This window comes from Oncorhynchus masou, chromosome 6, assembly GCF_036934945.1.
Source record: "Oncorhynchus masou masou isolate Uvic2021 chromosome 6, UVic_Omas_1.1, whole genome shotgun sequence".
NCBI classification, from domain to species: Eukaryota; Metazoa; Chordata; class Actinopteri; order Salmoniformes; family Salmonidae; genus Oncorhynchus; species Oncorhynchus masou.
Genome location: NC_088217.1, coordinates 19802946 through 19829220, shown reverse-complemented (window position 1 = coordinate 19829220; position 26275 = coordinate 19802946). Strand labels below are relative to the sequence as shown.

At 42.2% G+C, this 26275-nt stretch overlaps 2 protein-coding genes across 5 annotated transcripts in view; both read right to left on the bottom strand.

The window, feature by feature from the left end:
• LOC135541483 (ubiquitin-associated protein 2-like) overlaps nt 1–4832 on the bottom strand; it is a 30444-nt gene extending 25612 nt beyond the window's left edge. For 2 of the 3 annotated variants that reach the window (XM_064967793.1, XM_064967795.1), the window contains exons 1-4: nt 4754–4832; nt 3082–3219; nt 2716–2793; nt 2107–2217 (exon numbers count right to left, since the gene is read on the bottom strand). In XM_064967793.1, the coding sequence (XP_064823865.1) occupies nt 2107–2217; nt 2716–2793; nt 3082–3177 (285 nt within the window). In that variant the 5' untranslated portion in view covers nt 3178–3219; nt 4754–4832. The other variant, XM_064967794.1, reaches the window with a different exon arrangement.
• A 283-nt stretch (nt 4833–5115) lies between these two features.
• On the bottom strand, nt 5116–21783 carry LOC135541480 (DDB1- and CUL4-associated factor 12-like). 2 transcript variants are annotated; one of them, XM_064967789.1, is made up of 10 exons: nt 21331–21783; nt 15062–15352; nt 14598–14873; nt 14416–14476; nt 14099–14292; nt 13905–13970; nt 11257–11419; nt 11135–11146; nt 10262–10440; nt 5116–7456 (listed from the first exon to the last, which is right to left on the bottom strand). In XM_064967789.1, the coding sequence occupies exons 1-10, from the start codon at nt 21391–21393 to the stop codon at nt 7298–7300; spliced, it is 1464 nt and encodes a 487-aa protein (XP_064823861.1). In that variant the 5' UTR covers nt 21394–21783; the 3' UTR covers nt 5116–7297. The 2 variants fall into 2 exon arrangements, with proteins under 2 accessions (XP_064823861.1, XP_064823863.1); XM_064967791.1 differs by lacking the exon at nt 11135–11146.
• Nucleotides 21784–26275: the final 4492 nt, after the last annotated feature.

Sequence of the window (26275 nt, the reverse complement as noted above, 5' to 3'; positions counted from 1 at the left end):
AACACGAGACGTATGTGGCAGGGTCTACAGACAATCATGGATTACAAAAAGAAAACCAGCCCTGTTGCGGATATCAACGTCTTGCTTCTAGCCAAACTAAACAACTTCTTTGCGCACTTTGAGGACAATACAGTGCCACAGACACGGCCCGCTACCAAAGACTGTGGGCTCTCCTTCTCCGTGGCCGATGTGAGTAAAACATTTAAATACATCAACCCTCGCAAAGCTGCCGGCCCAGACGGCATCCCTAGCCGCATCCTCAGAGCATGCGCAGCACAGCTGGCTGGTGTGTTTACGGACACACTCAATCCCTATCCCAGTCTGCTGTCCCCACATGCTTCAAAGATGGCCACCATTGTTCCTGTTCCCAAGAAAGTAAGGTAACTGAATTGAATGACTATCACCCCGTAGCACTCACTTCTGTCATCATGAAGTACTTTGAGCGACTAATCAAGGATCATATCACCTCCACCCTAGCGGTCACCCTAAACCCACTCCAATTTGCTTACCGCCCCAATTGGTCCGAAGACGATGCAATCCCCATCATACTGCACACTGCCCTATCCCATCTGGACAAGAGGAATGCCTACGTTGGAATGCTGTTTATTGACTACAGCTTAGCATTCAACACCATAGTACCCTCCAAACTCATCATTAAGCTTGAGACCCTGGGTTTCGACCTCGCCCTGTGCAACTGGGTCCTGGACTTCCTGATGGGCCACCCCCAGGTGGTGAAGGTAGGAAACAACATCTCCAGTTTGCTGATCCTCAACACTGCGGCCACACAAGGGTGCGTTCTCAGCCCCCTCCTGTAATCCCTGTTCACCTACGACTGAGTGGCCATGCACCCCTCCAACTCAATCATCAAGTTTGCAGATGACACTACAGTGGTAGGCTTGATTACCAACAACAATGAGACAGCCTACAGGGAGGAGGTGAGGCCCCTTGGAGTGTGGTGTCAGGAAAATAACCTCTCACTCAATGTCAGTAAATCAAAAGAGATGCTCGTGGACTTCAGGAAACAGCAAAGGGAGCATCCCCCTATCCACATTGATGGGACAGCAGTGGAGAAGGTGGAAAGTGTTAAGTTCCTCTGTGTACATATCACCAACTAACTGAAATAGTGCACACACACAGACCTCAGGAGGCTGAAAAAATGTGGCTTGTCACCGATCACTAACTTTAACAAGTGCACAATTGAGAGCATCCTGTCGGGCAGTATCACCGCCTGCCACGGCACCTGCACCGTCCTCAACCGCAGGGCTCTCCAGAAGGTGGTGCGGTCTGCACAACACATCACCGGGGGTAAACTACTTGTTGAAGGACACCTACAACAACCGATGTCACAGGAAGGCAAAAAAAAATCATCAAGGACAATAACCACCCGAGCCACTGCCTGTTTACCCCGCTTCCATCCAGAAGGCGAGGTCAGTACAGGTGCATCAAAGCTGGGATAGAGAGATAGAAGCTGTTTTTCAATCTCAAGGCCATCAGATTGTTAAACAGCCACCACTAGCAGAGAGGTGGCAGCCTACCTACAGACTTGATATCACTGGCCACTTTAATAAACATCTAGTCACTTCAATAATGCCACTTTAAGAATGTTTACACATCTCGCATTACTCATCTCATATGTGTATACTATATTCTTTACTATCTTTTGCATCTTAGCCGCTCTGTCACTGCTCATTCATATATTTTATACTTATATATTCTTATCCCATTCCATTACTAGATTGTGTATTAGGTTTTATTGTGGAATTGTTAGATATTACCTGTTAGATACTGCTGCACTGTCAGATCTAGAAGAATAAGCATTTCACCACACTCGCAATAACATCTGCAAACCATGTGTATGTGACCAATAAAATTTGATTTGAGCTGTTATATTTCGGAGGAAACATATACATCAGGGTCATATTCATTAGAGCACAAAACATATGAAAACGTAGTACATTGTTTTTGTGCCAGAAAACAAAAATGAGCCTTTGAGGCAACTGTGCAAAACTAAGCTAGCTACGACTAGCTGCCCATCACCCAGAGGGAAGGAAAGTGGTTGAAGGAAATTGAAAAGGTAGCATTAGCGTTAATCCAGCGGTGCCCTACCGTGTCAGAGGTGCTCTCAAGAAGGAAGTTGATGGCTCTGTTAACATCCTCGTTGCAGTCGTGGAGCGCTACCATGCACTCGTCCTGGTTCTTTCCGGTCACCTCCATCAGCTATGGACGTACACACACGGGCACACACAAATAGATACGAGTGCTTCATTTGAATCCACAACAAAACATGACATAATATACAAGGACCCTATGTATACTGATGTTGATAGTATGTACTGCTTGTGTGTGTATCACAGAAGGAAATATTTGTCACTTCTTGTTGCATAGACAGTATCAGAAAAGGAAAAGGTCGGCACTCTTAGAATTTAGGTGTGTGGGGGAGGGGGACATTTTATTCTAAAATTGCATAATATATATATATATATTTTTTTAAATTATATTAGTGCGGACCCTCTTTCTCTAGTACATGCAGTCACAAATATACACTCACAGGCTTAGAATGGTTTCCAAAGTTAACAGGAGAGCACAGCACAAGTGTGTTCATGCTGATTCCAGATGGAATTAAGATAGGCCTCTTAATGGGCAACAAACATCCCAACAGACACACGCCAACATTCAGCACTGACACAATGGCCTCAGCAATGCCCGCCCATTCACCTGGTTCACTTTGTCCTCAAAATCAGAATCATTCTTGTCATAGATCATCTGGGCGAGCCGGATCTGCTCTGCGGTCGCCTGCAGGTGAGAAGAGGTAGAGCGAGGAAGGATAAATGAGGAGGAAAAGAGGAAGGTGGGGGAGGAGGAAAAGAGGAAGGTGGGGGAGGAGGAAAAAGAGGAAGGTGGGGGAGGATGGCGCTTGCAAAAGAAAAGTAAAAGTAAGGAAGTCGCTTTGGAAGCGTCTGCTAAATGGGATATATTTTTTATTTATTATTTTTAGAAGTAATGTTTTGAAGAAATTCATTAACACCTGAAGACCTGCTAAGTATGATCAAGTGAATTGTACTGTGTGTGTGTGTCCCTCACCTGGAGCTGTTTCTGTGGTTGAGTTGTGTGGGTGGCAGCAGGCAGCACTTTATCCCGAGTGCCCCGGGCTTTGTCGCCACCCAACGAGGTCATCATATACAGTATATACAAAACAATGTATGTACAAAATAGAAAAATCTGGAAGACAAAACAGAGAGAAAGAGGGATTGGGTGGGAACAAAGGTCAAATGTGGATAGAAAGTCACACCAATAACGCACTCAGTATTTTCCCTACTCACTGTAGACAGTTAAATAAAGGTTAAATAAAAATAAACAGGTATAAGACAAACACTTATTTAAATTTAGGTCTAGGTTGTTAGGATAGTCCTGATTTTATTTTATTGCAGTTTATTTTGAGCTGAAATGCATTCCCTGGTCGTGGACAGGAGTAACCTGTATCAGACATCCACACGTCAACAAAGTCTGATGGGATTGCGCAACACCAAGTCTAAACACACAGAGTGATCTGACTGTATTGGCATAAATCTACGGTGAACAGTATCCCTAGCCATACTTTATAAACTAGACTGTATAAACTGAGCGTTGAATACGGAGATTGAATAGTGAGATCTTCACACATTACACTGCTTGGTTCATATCGGACAATGCAGCTGCAGATCAGTGGCTATCATTGGCAACTTACAGTAATGCATCCAAAAACACTGGCTCTAAAATATTATTATTTAGAGCAGCAACACCAGTTTGCCTTTGCGAAAGCAGTGGACTTGGAAACCTAGCAAATAGTCTGACGGGGCCTATATTTGTATTTACAAAGCGAGTTCATTATCATGAAAGCTAATGAGCTATTGGATCATATCACTCGCCAAGAGGTTTCACTGCTGTTGTGCAACAACAAAACAAGTTACCGTAGCTATCGAATTTGGCCTCATCACCTCTAATAGTAGCTGGCTACTCGTAAATCATTAATCTAGCTACACAATATATGAAATAAACACACATGAACGGTAAAAATATAGAAGTGTTAGACAATATAATCACGGCCAACAAATGGGTGCAACGCAAACAATACTTATTATTTATAGCTTACCATAATTAAGTTAGAATAAAAAAAATAATGCATACCTATATAAATGACATTTATAATAGATTCCGTTCGTCTTCACACGTTCGATACGTTAACTCAAATGCGACCGTTTCAAATACACGAATGTGGATTCTAGTCCTAGCTGCCAAATAATACACAACAGTGACAGACAGTGGGACCCCTTTGTCCTAGTTAGCTAAGTAGCTAGCTAGCTAGCTGGAAATGCAATTTAGGCTATTTATTGCAAAAAAATATACCAAAACACGACGAACGGACATTCCTGTTCAAACATTATTGAATGTTGACCAACGGGGCTTCTCCCCAAGTGACAATAACAAACAACCGTTCTTCAGGTATCAAATCATGCTAGTTTGCTAGCTAACCACAAAGCTTTATCAATTCAATTCTGACGAAAATGGCCACAGCGTATGATCCAAGCTCCGACATTACTTGCCAGGGAACAAGCCAATAGAAAATAACGAAATAAACAGTGAAAAGATGGTTTAAAGAGACGAATGAATCGGTGATATTACACTTCAAGAGGGACAAGACTATACAAGGGTTTACATTAGCTAAAGTATAAAGATAAATATTGAGTGCCTGAACGAGATTTGTTTTTTGTATTACCTGCTAACCGCTAACACGCTCTACTCAGTCAGCAGCAGACAAGGTCACGTGATATACGGCGAAGCTGCTGTCGTTGCTTTCCTCAGTGGGAGACAAGTGCGCATGCGCGCGTCGTCCTCTTGGGGGTCATTGATATTCACAGCAAGCCATAAAGGGCCGTTGATATAAGTAAAAGTTTTAGAGTATAGCCAGGGTCACCTATGATGTCTATGAATAATGTATCAGTAATTTGTCAGTAACACAGAAACCCTGTCCGTGAATTGAACTTTGTAAGTACTGTTCAGGCTACAATATCACCCAATGAGCAATTTGAGTAAGTCCAGCACAAATATAATGAAATAAACCACACACAAACAGCAATATGAAATAAGATAAATATTACATTTTTAATTTATCATTATTTTCATTTTAAAGATTTATAGGTTGGTTTCGGCTGTTGTTGACATCATACAATATCCCCAGGTTCAGTAATTTCTAAAAACATTCATGAGGTGTGTAAAGGTATAAAATAGGTCACCACCAAAGTAAAGACAGGGGTCAGTTCACACACTTCCTGGAACATATACATAAAAAGGTATGCATTTGTCCCTATGCATTTCACACATACACATTTATAAAATACACTTTAAAAGTGGTTATTTGTTCAACTTATGGTCGTAATTGGGTCTCTTTTTGTTCTTGCATTATCATGAAAACTCTCAAAGTTCCAAAAAGCAAAACTACGTCAGCCTACAAGTCTTTCACAGAAAGACTATAGAAAGGCAACAAATTCACTCAAATATACCCTGCCTTTGCACACAAGGAAAAGAGCAGCTACACTCATCCTTTGATAGAAAAAAAGTAGTGACAAAAACAATAGTGCCTCCAGATGTATTCAACTCCAACCCCTTCCCCCTACATCCTATGCGCTTGTCCAGGGATGTATTCATTCAGACCATGACCGTAGCAAACCGTTTTGCAATGGAAACCGTTTACTCCAAACGAAAATCCTTTCCAATGAAAACAAGAGTTTCTATTGGACCAATTCAGGTAAGTCTCTCCCTGCTTCATTCTGCTTGCTTCTGTTGGCTTCTAATGAATACACCTCAGATCTGTTAATATTGGTAAAGTCTTGGCAAAATGGCAACAATGCCATCTGGCAATCAGAGGGCATTGATGGAGCGGTCACCATATTGCTTACACCTATTAAATTCTCTCAAATCTACACAAGTGCCTAGGAGGAAAGGGCAAGGGTCTGATTTGTGATTCAGGCGCTTAAGGTCAGCACTGTCTGCAGGTTTTCATCCTCGTTTTTATATCAGCAGCTGGTTTAGAACATGGAAACCACTGGGTTATGTCACAAAGCAAGATCAAAGAGTTAGCAAGATAATGTTTCAAAAATGTCCTCAAACAACTCTATATTTCCTAGTTCAAAAAGCAAGAGGGTGTTGAATTTGAAAGGGTCTAAGTAAGGGATAATCCACAACATCAACAGCCATGTATGAATTTTTATCCAAGTTAGCTAGCTGACTTAATGATCATGCTTTGTGATATACACAACCACTGACATGAATGGACCAGTAACTGGGAAGAAAGAGAACCAGCAGACACTGCGTTCCGCACGGCCCCGACGTTGATTGCCCCGGCCGTAAACCATAACTAAGGGTGATAGTGAAAAGGGGAAAATAAATTATAATAAAGATAGTAGTAATATCAACAAGTGAACGTTTATGTCAAATCACACAGTCAGAATCAAAATAAAGTAAGGATTCTTCAGGATTATTATTCATTGCAGAATACCTATGGCATTTAGCATCTACAGTCATCACTCCTTTACATCATCAGTCAGGGAAAAACAAAAAAAACAAGTGGCTGCCGCTGTCTGATTGTTGTACTCATCTTCTGCTTCTTCTCACCTTGCGTCTGTTTGGATAGTTTTTCCATCGCTACGGCTCTTATTGGTTGTTATGGCACAGGGTGGTACGCTACCAACCAATGACCATGTCCTTTTTCAGTTTCTTAGAAAAGTTTAACTAAACTCCTGTTCCTTCCTTCAGAACTTTGTCTCTTATGTTCCCCCCATCCGCAATATTTTATATTGCCATCAGTTTCGGAGAGAGAGAAGGGGAACAGTAAGGAGTGTGTCTCCAATGTCCGCACAAGGAAACGGTCTATGCCAGTATGACATACTCCCAAAAACAGACAAAAAAAATTGTAATAAAACGTTAAACTTTCATTTGAGTTTTTCAAAAGCGGACCTCTCAGCTCATTACAACATCACTGGTTAATCATCTATATAAAAAAAACAGGGAGCAGAGATGAAAGAACTGAATATAAACAGGGCAAAGTGCAAGGGAGGATGGAGGGATGCAACAAGGTGTTGCTGACGAGATACACATTGGCAATATGGAAGCCGTGATAAGAAAAGAGGGGGTCCAAGATCATGCTCCTGAGTCCACTAAGGAGGGACACCAGTGAGTGAAACGCTAAAAGGAGGAAGAGGAGAGAGGGGGGCTGGGTAGTGGGGTAAGGAGAGAATAGCGGAGGAGAATAGAGAAGGGAAGGCTAGCTCCAGAGGGCTGCGTAGTTGCCGTGAAGGCCCGAGCACAGCGGTCCGCCAGCCACAAACAGCTTGGTGCCGGAGTCGTCGTAGCAGTGTGTGTACACGGCGTTGGGAAACGAGTTGATGTCCGAGAAGTAGCTCCTCCACGTCTCGTCATGATTCTGAGGGAGAACGAGAGAAACAGGTGTGAGGGGAGGGGATGACATCAATGTTTCCCCTATATGCATTTAAATTGTGGCCTCCACTGGGGGGATGGGGGGGGGGGGGATATATTTCCAGGATGGTAAAATGTTTTCCAGTGTAAACTTTAACCAGATATAAAGCATGTAGAAAAATTATAATGGAGCAATATATATATTTTTTTAAAGATCCTTTTTGAGACCAAACACTGCTGCTGAAAACAAGGGTGAAAGAACACTGAGGGTGAAAGAACACTGAGGGGGAAATGGTTCTTGTTGTCTTGTGCTAGCATCTTGTCAAGGCAGGTCCAAGATTACAAACACATGAGGTCAGGAGTCACTGAATCACAGTTTCTTTTAGTGTACCCTAAAGTCAGCTGTTCATATACATGTTCCGTGTCATGATAGTATTGTCAATAGTCACAATCTAGAAATGCTGGAGTAACCAGTATTTCATGCCATTCTTACAACAGCATTAAGGAGATGCACTTTATATACAAAAGTGTGTGCACATCCCTACAAATGAGTGGATTAAACTATTTCAGCCACACCAGTTGCTGACAGGTGTATAAAATCGAGCACACAGCCATGCAATCTCCATAGACAAACATTAGCAGTAGAATGGCCTTACAGAAGAGCTCAGTGACTTTCAACGTGGCACCGTTACAGGGCGCCACCTTTCAAAAAAGTCAGTCTGTCAAATTTCTGCCCTGCTAGAGGTGCCCCGGTTAACTGTAAGGCCTGTTATTGTGAAGTGAAAACTTCTAGGAGTAACAACGGCTCAGCCGCAAAGTGCTAGGCCACACAAGCTCACAGAATGGGACCGTCAAGTGCTGAAGCTCGTAGCATGTGTAAAAATTGCCTGTCCTCGGTTGCAACACTCACTACCGACTGCAGTGCCAACTGTAAAGTTTGGTGGAGAAAGAATAATGGCCCGGGGCTGTTTTTCATGGTTCAGGCTAGGCCCCATTAGTTCCAGAGAAGGAACACTACAACATCCAATGACATTCTAGACGATTCTGTGCTTCCAACTTTGTGGCAACAGTTTGGGGAAAGCCTTTTCATGTTTCAGCATGACAATGTTCATACAGAAATGGCTAGTGGAGATCAATGTGAAAGAACTTGACTGGCCTGCACAGAGCCCTGACCTCAACCTCATTGAACACCTTTGGGATGAATTGGAACGCCGACTGCGAGCCATGCCTAATCACCCAACATCAGTTCCCGACCTCACGAATGAGTTCGTGGCTGAATGGATGCAAGTCCCTGCAGCAATGTTCCAACATCTAGTGGAAAGCCTTCCCAGAATTGTGGAGGCTGTTATAGACCAACTCTATATTAATACCCATGATTTTGGAATGAGATTTGTGAAGAGCAGGCGTCCACATACGTTTGGTCATGTAGTGTACTACAAACAGACCAGCACAGGCTGCTCCTCCCAATCCATGCAGAGGCAGGTATTCACACAGGGTTAATGAACTGGGGACACAGGAGACACCTGAACCAGCAGATCGACTAAACTTTGAAAATGTGGATATAACATCAGAGAGGGGAGAGATATTCACAGATCTCTGTCATCAATAGCAGTGATAACATTAAACAAAAAATGTACACTGGGGCTACAACACGTTGACCCAAGTACTCCTGTTGACCACTCAAACACAGTGAATCAAGTGGCTTATGGAGGACAGGTGATTATGACTTTGATTGCCACTCTGGACTTCACATATGGAAAATTACAATTCCATGTGGTGTATCGTGAAGTCAAACCACTCATTGGCCCCTGACATAATCAGACTGGGCTTAGTTCATCTCCAACCTGAAGTGCATGCAGTCCAGCATGAAGCCCGTGAGCAGACTGAATACCTGTTTGACTGTAGCACAGTGGGTAAGCTACCAGCCTTTTACCACATGCGGCTGGATGACTGTTTATCCCACAGTGTGAGCTCCCAGAAGCATGCCACTCGCAATGAAGATACTACTGCACTGTTGGAGCTAGGAACACAAGCATTTTGCTACACACACAATAACATCTGGTAAAAATATGTACATTTGATTTGAAGGAAAAAGTGATCAAGGAGATAAACCGAATGGAAGGACAAGATCTCATCACGAGAGAAGAGGCCATGGTGGCTGTAAAGAAAAAGGATAGAAGAGTTAGAATATGCATTGATCCAGTCCATCTCAACAAAGCACTCCTCAGGCCACATCATCCCATGAAAACAGTGGAGCAGGGGATATCAGACGTGGCTGATGTAAAGCTATTCTTCATGTTGGATGCCAAGTTTTGGTCCTGGCAGAGCACACTTGATGAAGCGTCAAAGCTCACCAACTTTTTGACCCCCATGGGGCAGATATCACTTCCTACGCATGCCCTGTGGAATCTCTACAGGAAGTGAAGTGTTTCAGGAGGAGCATGGAGCAGCTCTTCTCAGAACAACCCTGTCAAAATCCTTATGGTCGACATCCTGGTCAGGAACACGACGAGCCCCTCCGCCAGATCATAGACAGGATAAAAGCTCTTAATCTCAAACTAAATCCAGACAAATGTCACTTCAGGGTCTCAGAGGTCCAGTATGTATACCCAGTATGTTCCAAGAAGAGTGGAGGCTGTATTAGCAGCAAAGGGGGGACCAACTTCATATGAACGCCCATGATTTTGGAATGAGAAGAGCAGGTGTCCACATATTTTGACCATGTAGCGTAAATAGTAATAGCAGGACACTTCAAGTTAAAAGTTCCTGAGATGGGTATACAAAAGGGGAATAATAAATAAAATAATCGTACCAGCCAGCCCTTCCCTGTGGTGAGTTTGAGGATGCCCTCTCCTGGGCGCTGCCGGAACCCGCCGGCCGGGCTGGAAGGGTCCTCCAGGAACCTCTGGGCTCTGATGTCATAGAACAGCAGGGAGCCCTGGCCTGTGCCCACAGTCACTATGTGTTCATAGAAACTCACCGAGCGGATGCCTGTGAACGAGCACACACAAACAAGTTAATACCTTGCCTTTATTAGCTTTATAAACGTCTTTAAAAAAGCTGTAATAAATGTATTTCAAAAGTACTGCCTCTGCACTTCATTGTAATGCTGCGTTCAAATGCTACTCGGAAACTCGCATTTCCCAGTTGGTGAAGTCGTAAATACGACATCAGTGTGTCCAAGTGCTTTTGAATTCGGAACAACTCTTCAACCAATGATATTTTAGCTAGTTAGCTAACAATAATAATAATTTAGCAAGCTGACTAACGTTGCTAATAATAATAATAATTTTGCTAGCTGGCTAATGTTGCTAATAATAAATCTAGCTAGCTAACGTTCCTAATAATATGTTAGCTAGCTGGCTAACGTTGACAATATAGCCAAACTAACTACATTATTCACATTAAAATAATGTATAAATAATGTAAATGGATTTGTTTAATCATCTTTTGGTTGAAAAGGACAGTGATGAAACGGCACAACTCGTAAATTCGGGATTCATTATTTTCTCCCGCCTTTCCAACTCGTAATCCCGACATGGAGGGCCATTCAAGTGAAATTTCAGAGTTGGTAACTCCTATTTCCGATAATTCCGACACCACTTGAAGGCAGCATAAGTGCAGAGCGGGTCTTGGCGAAAGTTTGGATTTTGTTTTGCTTCTTGGTGGAATGTGTTTGTAGTACCTCGTGTTGCCTCTGGAAAAATGGAATGAAATGAAAATTACAGAAAGTTTACAGAATGTATGCTATAGTGTTCTATATACCCTGTGTGTGTCAAACATTGTAGTGTAGTGTCAATTCCTTACCACTTCCCCTCTCCCGAGAGCTGACCGATTTAATGTTGTGAGTGGGCTGCCGGGGGTCTAGGAAGGACACATGGGCCTGAGAGCCCACCGCATACACCGACCAGTCCTGACCGTATGCCAGACATACATTCTCCTTGCAGTGAGGCAGCTTTGTGGACAGCAGCTATGAACAACAGATACACAGGCTTGTTAGACGGGGATAGACATGTACAGTACCAGTCAAAAGTTCACACACCGGGGCCTCCCGAGTGGTGCAGCGGTCTAAGGCACTGAATCGCAGTGCTAGCTGCATCACTACAGATCCTGGTTCAATCCCAGGCGGTGTTCCAGCCGACAGCAACCGGAAAACTCAATATGTGCAACTCAATATTAGGAAAGTGTTCCTAATCTTTGGTATACTCAGTGTGTTGTAGGCCACATTTCTAATAATAGCCTATGTAAATAGGCCTACTCTACATGTTGCTGCTTTCATAAGCTTTGTTCAGCTGTAAGTTCTTTTGACTTCTCATAAAAATGTTCCATCTTGATATTGTTTGCTAAATTTCACTTATTGTTCCCTCTAATATTTTCCATTCAAAATAGAGCTGTGATGTAAAGTCAGTCTATAGGCAATTTTCTAATTGTTCCCATTTGAAAGCTGCAATGTTTGGACATGACACTATTAGCCTATTTGGGAAATACTCTAAATAAATAACTTGTCTTAATGGTTTTGATAGGCTATCAGTAGGATTTGGCTTTTGGCCGTTTGGTTGGCAACGGGAAGGAGGGATTCATGCATCCTTTATTTTATAATAGACTAGACTAAGCCTTGCCCAACTAAGGTTTGTTCAAACTACTAGTTTGATTTTTCTATCTCGCTATTGTTTGTTCTACCTCTAATTATTCCCTTAGGCCTATCATGTTTTTAGGTTATTCAAAAACAACTTCAAACTTAGAGAGCCTAGAACTCAGCTAGATAAATTAATTGTTTATTAATGAAATAGCACGGCGGGAGAAAGACATTCATATCAAATGGAGAGAAAATACCAAATGTGGATTTGAAAATAATTAAGACACCAGAGTGTCCTCTATAAAAACTAAAATAGATCATGTCAGTTGATCTGAAGCCTTTCTCACAAAAACATTTGACTGGACATTCTGCGCTGCTTTGGTGAAAATCTTATCTCTGTCTACATTGTTAAGTTGCATTCTGTAAATTGTTATAACATTTTTAAATACAGTGCATTCAGAAAGTATTCAGACCCCTGGACTTTTCCCACATTTTGTTACGTTACAGACTTATTCTAATATTGATCAAAAATGTTTTTTTTTCCGACACCATCACCATAGGGATGGTGCCTAGGTTTCTCCAGACATGATGCTTGGCATTCAGGCCAAAGAGTTCAATCTTGGTTTCATCAGACCACACATGGCCTTTAGATGCCTTTTGGCAAACACCAAGCAGGCTGTCATGTGCCTTTTTACTGAGGCTTCCATCTGGCCACTACCATAAAAGGTCTGATTGTTAGAGTGCTGCAGAGATGGTTGTCCAGAACTCTGGAGCTCTGTCAGAGTAACCGTCGGGTTCTTGGTCACCTCCCCGACCAAGTCTCTTCTCCACCGATTGCTCAGTTTGGCCTTTCAGACAACTCTAGGATGTCTTGGTGGTTCCGAACTTCTTCCATTTAAGAATGGAGGCCACTGTGTTCTGGTATCTTTCCCCAGATCTGTGCCTCCATTGATTTCTTAGACCTCATGGCTTGGTTTTTGCTTTGACATGCACTGTCAACTGTGGGACCTTATATAGACAGGTGTGTTTCTTTCCAAATCATGTCCAATCAATTGAATTTACCACAGGTGTACTCCAATCAAGGTGTACAAACATTTCAAGGATGATCAATGGAAATAGGATGTACCGGAGCTCAAATTCGAGTCGCATAACAAAGGGACTGAACAACTATGTGCGCTAGGGTTTGGCGATGTTACAATGGTATCAGATATCGAAGATGATTGACTGCCATCGTCGATTTCAAATAGTCTGTAACACGCAGTTTTTTTTTTGTTTTCCCTTTATTTAACCAGGCAAGTCAGTTAAGAACAAATTCTTATTTTCAATGACGGCCTGGGAACAGTGGGTTAACTGCCTGTTCAGGGGCAGAACGACAGATTTGTACCTTGTCTGCTCGGGGGTTTGAACTCGCAACCTTCCTGTTACTAGTCCAACGCTCTAACCACTAGGCTACCCTGCCGCCCCAGGGTAGCCGACCTGCTGTGGGCTGACAGGGCAGCCCACAGCAGGTCCTGCCAAATGGCCTATTCCTTTGCTTTGGCATGCATAACCTACATTTTGTTACATTACAGCCTTATTCTAAAATGGATTAAATAAATAAAAATCCTCATCAATCTGCACACAATACTCTATAATGACAAAATGAAAACATCCTTTTAGAAATTCAAATAAAAAACTGAAATGTCTTATTTGCACAATCGTCTTGACCAGAAATGTTTGGTATGCGAGGACATTCAATAAAAATGCAGTACTGTTTAATATTGACTCATGACGACACCAGCCAAGTCTTCATAATCTCCAATGTCCCCAAACAAGTACACAGTCACTGAACCAAACAAGCATTGCTATGCAGAGCGGAAACAGATATACTCAAACAGACCTTGCTCAAGTTTTGCTCTGCCTTCCAAAGGTGGAAATAGCCATCCAGGGACACTGCACCAAGCTCCTGAGAGAAGGCAAAACAAGATAGTGTGTAGGTCCCCGTAAGTACAGGGCTATAGTACAACACAGATTTTTACTAGAGAACACAGGCTGTGGTTTGTCTCAGAGGTCTAGGAGGGAGGCATGTCTGACCTTGTGGTTGTTGTTGAAGGCCAGGGCGCGCACTTTGCAGTTGTAGGGGTTGGTGTATTCCTTGGGGATGTCCTCCAGGGCACGGTGGGAGATGTGGGAGTAGCAGGGGACCCCCTCTTCGTCCTGCTGTCTCATGGAGTGGCTCAGAACCACCTCAGACACCTCCCACAGCCCCATTGAACCGTCCCGGGACCCTGAAGAACAGCAGCACATTGATTGGTTGGTTGATTTTATACAGAGACAATATTACACACATAAAAATCTATTGCAGATGAACAATAGTGTGAAGGTCTTCCTATGGCTTAGCAGTGTGTCACCTGACACAGCCATTCTGTCGCTGATCCACGCAATGGAGAAGATCCAATCTTTATGGCCATCCTGAAAAACAGAACTTGTTTCAATGTATGATCAGGCTTGCTTAGGCTGTCTCAGCCACCAGTGCTGTCCCACTTTGTGTAGCTCAGTACCAACACACCAAGAAGAGAGGGGAACCACTCACGTCCCCCACGCACACGGGATCCAGGGTAGGAAGCCGGTAGACGGCCAGGCTGTTAGGGTTGTCTCCGCCGGTGGCCAACAGAGTGCCGGAGGGGTTAAGCTCGATGGCGTGGATCCCACAGCCTTGCTGGTCCAGCCCAGACACTGAGCCACTACCAGGGAGGAAGGGGGCCCCTATTGTACCCGCAACCCCCCCGGGGCCCCCCCCTCCACCGTGTCGGTCCTTCAGCATTGGGATGCGGGTGATCTGCCCTGTCAGAACATCTGCCACAAATAGCTGGAGAGAGGAAGAAAGAAATCTGGTAAGAGAAAAAGTTAAATGGTCTGGAATCATTGGGGGTCGCATTTTTTTGGTTCATAATAGGTCAGTTCAAGGTTTTCCGGTTAACAGCAAATGTTTATACACTTTATTCCATTTTGAAAGAAGAAAGCAGAGTAGAGTAAAACAAGAGGCCAATGTCTCACCGTATTGCACTTGGTTCCACACACCACCTGGCGGTGGTTGAGCCACTGGGAGGCAAACACCTTGTTGAGGCGGCCAAGGGAGAACTCCCGCTCCTTGAGGATGCCCGGGAGGCGGCCAGCAGCAAAGCCCCGCAGGCTACGCTGGAGCCGCCACTCATGCTGCTGCTGCGGCCGAAACTCTCGGCCCCGGAGCGCACACACCACCGAACACTGACTACGCCACCACTGCTGAGCGTGCCGGGACGAGGAGGACACGCGCGTCCGCTTGCTCGCCGACTGGCACCAGGCCACCTGACGGAGGAGAGAGAAATAGAGGAGAAAGGTTCGTACAAGGTTTAAATGAAATGAACAACATCAAGTAAATCAAGAACACTGACTATTTAGAACAAGGTCATTCCAAGTGAATATGGAACAACATTTTCATTACATTTGCCATGCTCCTGCAATTCAATAAACAAAGTTGTATTTTAGGCTAGAGAACGTATCTTTGACAGTTTGACTTTATGTGCATGTGTCTGTGTCGCTTCACAGTCCCTGCTGTTCCATATGTTGTATTTTTATCTGTTTTTTAAATCCGATTCTACTGCTTGCACCAATTACCTGATGTGGAATAGAGTTCCACATCACCATGGCTCTATGTAGTACTGTGCGACTCCCATAGTCTGTTCTTGACTAGGGGATTGTGAAGAGACCTTTGGTGGCATTTCTTGCATGATATGCATGCATGTCCGAGCTAAGTGCTAGTAGTTTAAACAGACACCTCGGTACATTCAGCATGTCAACACTTCTTACAAAAACAACTAGTGAGGAAGTCAATCTGTGCTCCACTTTGAGCCATGAGAGGTTTATATGAATATCATTAATGATAGCTCTGCATGTTCATTTAAGGGCCAAACGTGGTGCCCTGTTCTGACCCAATTGTAATTCCTTCTGTGGCACTTGACCACACAACTGAACAGGAGTCCAGGTGACAAATATATAGCATGTAGGACCTGCCTTGCTGTTGAAAAAAAAAAAGACAAAGAAAAACAATTTATTATGGAGAGACTTCTCCACATCTTAGTTACTGTTGTATCAACATGCTTTGAGCATGACAATTAACAATACAGGATTACCACATTTATTATAGTTAGTTGAGGTTTAGGATTTAGTGAATGATTTGTCCCAAATACAATGCTTTGATTTTTTAGAAATAGTTAGGACTAACTTATTCTTTCCACCCATTCTGAAACTAACTGCAGCTCTTTGCTAGGTGTTGCAGAGATTTCCCTCGCTGTAGTAGCTGATGTGTATAGTGTTGAGTCAGCCACATTCATAAACACACTTTACTCAAAGCCAGTGGCATGTCGTTAGTAAAGATTGAAAAAAGTAAGGGGCCTAGACAGCTGCCCTGAGGAATTCCTGATTCTACCTGGATTATGCTGGAGGCTTCCGTTAAAGAACACCCTCTGTGTACTGTTAGACAGTTAACTATTTATCCACAATATAGCAGGGGGTGTAAAGCAATAACACATACATTTTTCCATCAGCAGATAATTGATCATAATGTCAAAAGCCGCATTAAGGCATGCCTAAATTTGATAATCTTGCCAATGAAAAAATATATTAAAAGTAATTGGCAATATCAGTGGGTTTTGTGATGAATGAGCCATCTGATTTAATGAATGACAGAGCTGAGTTTGCCCTTTTGCCCAACATTTCATTTAAGGTGCTCCAAAGCTTTTACTATCATTCATCTTTGTTTCATAGAATGGTTCATTATTTCTATTCACCTTAGTCACATAATTTCTCAATTTGCAGTATGTTTGCCAATCGGTTGTGCTGCCAGACTTATTTGCCATTCATTTTGCCTCATCCCTCTCAACCATACAATTTTTCAATTGCTCATCAATAGTAATTTCTTAAATGGGTGCATGCTTATTAGTAACTGGAATAAGAAATGTCATAAATATGTCAAGTGCAGTGTCTGCTTGCTCCTCATTACACACTACAGACCAACAAATATGAATTACATCAAAAAACAAAGGAATCACTACAAAACTTCTATGACCTCATACTCTATATACTGGAACTTTTATACCTTTCTGTTGATATCACGTGTGGTCCTCCCACTACAACTCGCCAGGAAAGCATGCAGTTTATTAGGCTACAGATTAAATAAGTTATCATCACAGGGTGGTGAAAGTGCAAGGTGATGAGCTTGATGCTCCTTACCAATAAATATCGAGGGAATTCTGGTGACATCATCATCGATGCTTGGCTGCCTTTTGACAAATAAACAATCTTGCTCTTTTTAATCTCATCATGTAGGCTATACATGCGCTCTAGTCAACAGTGTGCAGATACAGTACCTCATCTGTGCGCTTTCAGCTAGAGCACACGTGCCAATACCAGAGTGGACACATGCGATATAAAGCTTCTTCTTTTTTTTATTTTTACATGAGACAAACATCAGTAGAGTTGAAAATGCAATGGAAACCCATTGAACTTGTATTTTTTAATTCAGTAGATGGGATTTGAACCGGAAAATGTATTTTTATGTGCACTATGTCATCACGCACTGCCGTTTACCTGCAACAACTCTATTTAATGGAAACATCTCTGGTGGGAAACCACACATGTTGATTTGATGCAGATTTTAGAATATTCGCATGAAAATCTGTCACCAATTGGATGGAAACCTAGCTATTGAGAAGTTAACCTTTCTAACGATACACTTCTTATATCTCAACTCGAATTGCAAGCAGAGCAGACTACAAAAATGTGAGTATCAATGAACATTGATTCTGGGAAATAATTCCTCAGTTTGTCGCACTCGGCATTGTGATACCAATAGAAGCATTTTAGTCAAAGACTGCTATACTTGCTGTTTAGTGTTTTTAAAATAACCATAAAGCACAAGTATATAAGGAATTGTCAACTCGTTCTCGTTCTGAGAAATAAGGTATGCTACTTGATTTCAACATGGACAGGCTAGCATGCTGTTCAAACAGTTGGAAATGGACAGACGGGTGTGTTCATAACAATTCAACTGTTCTGCCTTGTAAGCTAGAAAATAGATCCTAGTTGGCTAAACTTGAAATATAATGATTACCTGGCTACCCACTAGCATGTGGGCTTGTGCTTGAGATATTGCTTAATTAACACAGGTCTCATAAACAATAAGGCCTAAGAGGTGTGGTATATGGCCAATAAACCACGGCTAAGGGCTGTTCTTAGGCACAACGCAATGCGGAGTGCCTGGAAACAGCTCTTAGCCATAGTATATTGGCCGTATACCACAAACACCTGAGATGACTTATTGCTATTATGAACTGGTTACCAATGTAAATAGAGCAGTAAAAATTAGGGATGCACAATATATTGGTAAGCATATCGGAATCAGGCGATATTAGCTAAAAATGCCAACATCGGCATTAGTCCGATGTCTAATTCAACGGAGATGTGCAAAACCGATGTCAAAGCTGACGTGCATATGTATATAACGTAGGTAGATGACGTAATGACAACACAAAAAAATATATATAGCTCTACACAGCATTCCTAACCTAGACCACAATGTCTGCTGTGTGGTTCGAGCAGTCAACAAGTCAAGCAGTCACTTGAAAGAGTAAGAATATTTCAGCGAGACAACTTAAAGGCGAGATCCATTAAAGCCAAGATAATGGAATTCATTTCCCTTGAAAATGAACCGTTTTCACCCTACCAAGTAGGCGCTATTTTTCAGACGTTGCTCTACTGGAGTTACAGCGATGTCAGCACCATGAGCACAGTGGGTCGACGAGGATTTTGTACTGAGGTAAGCCGTATTGCATGCTCAAGAATGTGCCGGTTTGAAACATGAACACTCCGAGCTCCATTAGAACAACTGACTCGAGAAATAAGCTCAACTGCATCTGCAGCAGGCGTGATACCGTGTCATGGCATTGAAATGCCTGCTCAACAAAAATGCCAACAGACCATCGGGTTAAGTCGAAAGAGACTGTGAAAAAGCGATGCGGTGGCATTCTCTCTGAGCCTCTATTGTGTCACCACCATGGCCGATGCCAGGTACAAGGACCGCTACTTCGATGCAGACAAGAAACAGAGTTTATGTGAAATGTTAAAGACACAGCTGGACAAGATGGAAACGGACACAGTGACAGCGTGTACCGAGGAAGAGGCCACGGACAGAGCTGAAACTTCACTGCCTGACATGCATGATGAAATCCTGGTTGAGACTAAACAAATGAACAACGAAACAGCACAGCAAGTAAGTGAAAGAAATAGGTTTTGATTATGTTTTACTGGTAATGGGGACATAGCTGCAGGCTGCATCACATCCGCAGTGATTGGGAGTCCCATAGTGCGGCGCACAATTGGCTTAGCGTCTTCCGGGTTTGGCCAGGGTACATGGTCATTGTAAACAAGAATTTGTTCTTACCTGACTTGCCTAGTTAAATAAAAAAGGTTACTTAAATATATTAAGTTTTAAAAACATAAATGCCAACAAAATAACTTTTTGGTCATTGTGTGTGTGTGTCAACTATTTAACTGTACTAGAATGCTTAAAAGGCCGGTAACATTTAAAATATTGTTATCGGTATCGTTTTTTTTGGCAAGGAAAATGTATATCGGCCAAAACTTTAATATCGGTTCATCCCTAGTAAAAATACACGTTGTCATACCAATGGTATACGGTCTAATATACCACAGCTTTCAGCAACTCAGCATTCAGGGCTTGAACCACACAGTTTATAATTGTCTTTTTACCATGGCATTGTTGAATAATTGTTCCTGATTGTCTTGAAGAGTATTTTAGAGGATGGATTATTTCCCTATAAACACACTGTATATTAATTTACAAGGTAGAATTCAATAACTATAGGTCATTCTTACATGTTCTATTTTGAGCTGATTTTGAAAGCAAAAGTAAAATTGAAAACATTACTGACATTATGAAAATCGAATTCAACAATGGCAGGCTAGGGCAGATGATTTGGTTAGCAAAACTAGCAAGTTCGTTTGGTTACCTTGACAACTACTGTAGCTATCTTTTAAACTTGCTAGCTCCTTCTGGCTCCCGAGTGGTGCAGTCTAAGCCACTGCATCTCAGTGCAAGAGGAGTCACTACAGTCCTTTGTTCGAATCCAGGCTGCATCACAATTGGCCGTGAGTGTGAGTCCCATAGGGCAGCACACAATTGGCCCAGCGTCGTCTGGGTTTGGCCCGTCATCGTAAATAAGAATTTGTTCATAACTGACTTGCCTCGTTAAATAGAAGTTTAAAAATTAAATAAAAACAGGTGTCATTCGTGCAGGCCAATTATATATTTACTGAATTCAACTAACATGTCACCTTTGGATTTCTTGGTCGTCAATTCATACTTGCATTGTTGTAACATAGGAACTAACAGTGTTATTACTTGGACATTAATGCAGTATGGGCTTTGTATGTGGTCGTGGTACATCAACATGGGAACACGATGCCGGATGTGACACTGAATTTGGGGGCAATACTGTAACAACTCTTTTTGCATACATTTTAATTCACAAAAATGTTTGCCTAACCAACCACATGGATATAGTCTAAAATAAGAACTGAAATTGAGTTTAACGCAACTGCATTCGGTATACAACATATGGCTGAACCACCCTTATCCAGTCGAATAGGACATAACCTAGCTAAAATTCCTATGATTTTACACAGCTACTGAAATTGTATTCCATTCTCAGAATGATTATTCTATATATTTTTCCATCCATCCCCTACGATCCAATATTACATCCCGTGCTTAGGAAAAAGCATTAGTGGTTGTAGGCCTAGGGCCTAACCAGAAACACTCACACACGTCTAATTTAACTAGCTAACTAAATTAGCTAGCTAACCAGTTAGAGAAACGGTCCATGTAATAAAAAAAATGACAGTCAAACGACAACTTTTAAAATAGAAACATGAACTAACATAAGCTAAGCACACTGGCCAGTGAGCTAGCTAACGTTCGCCATGGCATTCTAGCTAGTAACACGGATTGAGTTCTTTAGGAAGCTAACGTTAATGTCACTAATAGTTATCTAGTTACTCTAACGTTACACTTAAAAAAATGGACGTGCTTTTTTTTATCTGCATTGCGTTAGCTATCGAGCTAAATTCGCTACGAATATGTTAGTAGTTAGCTAGCTCAACCAGTCAAGGCAAAGTGGTAACATTAGCTAGCCAACTAGGCTAACCAAGATTTGCTCGAATGGCTAACGGCAATTGACTGAAACACCAAGTCTGTTTCCTCATACCTGTTGTTGTTGGTCCTTGGACTCCCCTGCCTTCCTTTTCCTGCTAACTGTTTTTCTCGCCATAATCTGACACACACAAATCCCTCACCCACATGGAGGCCAAATAATGACGCTAAGTACTGGGTCATATAATGGCGATAAGCTATTTTGTTGTCTTGCTCCGAGTGTAGCAGCGCCCGGCGACGTGGAAGGACGATCACATAAGGGTGAGGTTGACGAGCTTGCTTCCCTTCCACTCCGGCCTCCGAAACTCAAACTCTAGCTACGCGCGTAGATTAGCTTGTAACCTACTAAAATGTGTTTCGGTCGAGGAGCCAAAATATGAGACTCCCCTACAGTACAAATCGATTTTTATATTTTATCCAATTGTTCTTTCTTTACAAATCGCGTCACCAACGGCAACAACATTCTGCCGCGCGCAGCCGCAGTCAAGTTAAACATCAACAAAAACAAGGTCGAACGTGCATGTTTAAGATAAAGCGTGCGCGTTCACGAACCATGTCATTGGCGTCATATTTATGCTTCCGAACTCTTTGCGCCAATGATTTATTGAAAAAGCACAATATTTTTCAATTCAGAGTTCATGCAAACATCAAATGTATGAGACTAACAGATTACATTGATCGTGCCAAAATAAATGTGCATCACATAAAATATATTGTAATATTTCCTGGACAGGGAATCCCCCCAAAAAACTAAAGAAAAGTCACTCTATAACAGTCTGACAACACCCCTCGCGTCGCGTGCGCGAGCGTTGCAAGATAAATTTAGAAATCTATATTATTAAATTATTGAGCCAACGAACATCTGCGTTGCCAAGGGCTAACACTATTCCACTAACCCAAACCAGCTGCGCCCGTGCGCCATTGTGCATTTTGTCCCCCCACCAAACGCAATCACTACACGCAGGTTAACATATCAAAACAAACTCTGAACCAATTATATTAATTTGGGGACAGGTCAAAAAGCATGAAACATTTATGGCAATTTAACTAGCTAGCTTGCACTAACTAATTTGTTCTTTTTAGCTAGCTTGCTGTTGCTAGCTAATATGTCCTGGGATATAAGCACTGAGTTGTTATTTTACCTGAAATGCACAAGGTCCTCTTCTCTGCCAATTAATCCACACATAAAACGGTCAACCGAATCGTTTCTAGTCATCTCTCCTCCTTCCAGGCTTTTTCTTCTCTTGACTTTATATTGCGATTGGCAACTTTCATAAATTAGGTGCATTACCGCCACTGACTTCGTTTGTCTTTCAGTCACCCACATGGGTATAACCAATGAGGAGATGGCATGTGAGATGGCTTCTATAAACCAATGAGGAGATGGGAGAGGCAGGACTTGCAGCGCGATCTGCTTCAGAAATAGAACTGACTTCTATTTTAGCCCTTGGAAACACAGACGCTCGTTGGCGCGTGCGAGCAGTGTGGGTGCAATAATTTAATAACATAGATATCGAAATAGATTTTGCAACGATCGCACACGCGAGCGGTTAAGTCAGCCTGTAAAATAGAAGTCAGTTCTATTTCTAACGCAGATTGTGCTGCAAGTCCTGCCTCTCCCATCTCATTGGTTTAACAGAAACAGCTACCCATGTGCCAGCTCCTCATTGGTTACACCCACGTGCCAGTAATGCATCTGATTTATGAAAGTTGCCAATCACAATATAAAGTCAAGAGAGTGTTGGTCCCATGTTTTATGAGCTGAAATTAAAGATCCCAGGAATGTTCCATATGTACAAAAAGCTTATTCCTCTCAAATTTTGTGCACAAATGTATTTATGTCCCTGTTAATGAGCATTTCTCATTTACCAAGACAATCCATCCATCTGACAGGTGTGGCATAACAAGAAGCTGATTTAACAGCAAGGCCATTACAAAGGTGCATCTGGTGCTGGGGACAATAAAAGGCCACTCTAAAATGTGTAGTTTTGTCATACAACACAATGCCACAGATGTCTCAAGTTGAGGAAGCGTGCAGTTGTCATGCTGACTGCAGAAATGTCCACCAGCGCTGTTGCCAGAGAATTGAATGTTCATTTCTCGACCATATGCCGCTTCCAACGTCCTTTTAGAGTATTTGGCTGTACGTCCAACCACCCTCACAACCTCAGACCACGTGTAACCATATCTGTCCAGGACCTCCACATCCGGCTTCTTCACCTGCGGGATCGTCGTATTTCTGTCTGTAATAAAGCCCTGTGGTTAAAGCCTCATTCTGATTGGCTGGACCTGGTTCCAAAGTGTGTGGGCCTATTCCCTTTGAGAATGGATAAGTTATTAATTACACTTTTGGAAGGTGTATCAATACACCCAGTCACTACAAAGATACAGGCATCCTTCCTAATCTCAGTTGCTGGAAAGAAAGGAGACCGCTCCGGGATTTCACCATGAGGCCAACAACAACGGTGACTTTAAAACATTTACAGAGTTTAATGGCTGTGATAGGAGAAAACTAAGGATGGATAGAAACATTGTAGTTACTCCACAATCCTAACCTGATTGACAGAGTGAAAAGACGTAAGCCTGTACAGAGTGCAAATATTCCAAAACATGCACCCTGTTTGTAATAAGGCACTAACATTAACCTTCAAAGAATGTGGGATAGAAATTGACTTCATGTTCTGAATACAATGTGTTATGTTTGGGGCAAATCCAACACAACACATCACTGAGTCCCACTCTACATATTTTCAAGCATGGTGGTGGCTGCATCCTGTTATGGTTATGCTTGTCATAAAAAAAGACTAGGGAATCTTTCAGGATAAAATAAAGTGAATAGCACTAAGCACAGGCTAAATCTTAAAAGGAAAACCTGGTTCTGTCTGCTTTCCAACAGACACTGGGAGACAAATTCACCTTTTTAGCAGGACTATAACTTAAAACACAAGGCTAAATATACACTGGAGTTGCTTACCAAAACAACATAGAATGTTACTGAGTGGCCTTGTTACAGTTTATTTAAATTGGCTTGAAAATCTATAGCAAGACTTGGAAATGGCTGACAAGCAGTGATCAACAACGAACTTGACAGAGCTTGAAGAATTTTTTTAATAATCATTTGCAGACCTACCCAGAAAGACAAAAGGTGTTGATTCTAACATGTATTGATTGACTAAGAGAGTTCAATACTTATATAATGAAGATACACTGAGTGTACAAAACATTAAGAACACCTTCATAATATTGTGTTGAACCCCCCTTTTGCCCTCAGAACAGCCTCAAATCATGGGGGCATGGACTCTACAAGGTGTCAAAAGCATTCCACAGGGATGCTGGCCCATGTTGACTCCCACAGTTGTGTCAAGTTGGCTGGATGTCCTTTGGGTGGTGGACCATTCTTGATATATACAGGAAACCGTTAAGAGTAAAAACTTACTACCATACCCTGTTTAAAGGCACTTACTACCATACCCTGTTTAAAGGCACTTACTACCATACCCTGTTTAAAGGCACTTACTACCATACCCTGTTTAAAGGCACTTACTACCATACCCTGTTTAAAGGCACTTACTACCATAACCTGTTTAAAGGCACTTACTACCATACCCTGTTTAAAGGCACTTACATTTTTTTGTCTTGCCCATTCCTCCTTTGAATGGCACACACACAATCCATGTCTCAATTGTCTCAAGGCTTAAAAATGCATCTTTAGCCTGTCTCCTCCCCTTCATCTACACTGATTGAAGTTGATTTAAAAAGTAACATCAATAAGGGATCGTAGCTTTCACCTGGATTCACTTGGTCAGAATGTCATGGAAAGAGCAGGTGTTCATAATGTTTTGTACACTTGGTTTTTTTAAATGAATTTCTTACAAATGTTAGAATTTTTTTCCACTTTGACAAAGCATTGTGTAGATCGTTGACAAAAAAAACAAAAAAAATCTATTTTAAACCCACCTTGTAACACAACATGTGAAAAAAAGTGAAGGGGTGTGAATACTTTCTGAAGGCACTGTTTGTGTGCAGCAATGCTTGATTGTGTGTTTGATGTTAACAGACAGGTCTATTTTCTGGGTGACCTGAACATTGACTGATTAGCTACTATCTGTCCTCTCAAGAGGAAGCTTCTAACTGTGACTAATGCCTGTAATATGATCCAGGTTATCGCACAACCAACTAGAGTGCATACCAAATAGTGTTAGATGTAAAATCCAGTTGTATTGATCATATCTTCACTAATGCTGCTGAGCTTTGCTCCAAAGAAATATCAGTTCCCACTGGCTGTAGTGAACATAACATTGTGGCAATAACAAGGGAAAGCCAAAGTGCCAAAGGTTGCGCCTAAAGTAATACAGTGGGGAGAACAAGTATTTGATACACTGCCGATTTTGCAGGTTTTCCTACTTACAAAGCATGTAGAGGTCTGTAATTTTTATCATAGGTACACTTCAACTGTGAGAGACGGAATCTAAAACAAAAATCCAGAAAATCACATTGTATGATTTTTAAGTAATTAATTTGCATTTTATTGCATGACATAAGTATTTGATCACCTACCAACCAGTAAGAATTCCAGGTCTCACAGACCTGTTAGTTTTTCTTTAAGAAGCCCTCCTGTTCTCCACTCGTTACCTGTATAAAAGACACCTGTCCACACACTCAATCAAACAGACTCCAACCTCTCCACAATGGCCAAGACCAGAGAGCTGTGTAAGGACATCAGGGATAAAATTGTAGACCTGCACAAGGCTGGGATGGGCTACAGGACAATAGGCAAGCAGCTTGGTGAGAAGGCAACAACTGTTGGCGCAATTATTAGAAAATGGAAGAAGTTCAAGATGACGGTCAATCACCCTCGGTCTGGGGCTCCATGCAAGATCTCACCTCATGGGGCATCAATGATCATGAGGAAGGTGAGGGATCAGCCCAGAACTACACGGCAGGACCTGGTCAATGACCTGAAGAGAGCTGGGACCACAGTCTCAGAGAACACCATTAGT

Coding starts and splice junctions, on each gene's coding strand:
- LOC135541480 (XM_064967789.1), bottom strand. CDS start 21,393: ATGGCGAGAAAAACAGTTAGCAGGAAAAGGAAGGCAGGGGAGTCCAAG. Junction 14,874..15,061: donor GTGGAACCAAGTGCAATACG/GTGAGACATTGG, acceptor TCCTCTCTCCAG/CTATTTGTGGCAGATGTTCT. Junction 13,971..14,098: donor CCTTCAACAACAACCACAAG/GTCAGACATGCC, acceptor GCCTTCTCTCAG/GAGCTTGGTGCAGTGTCCCT.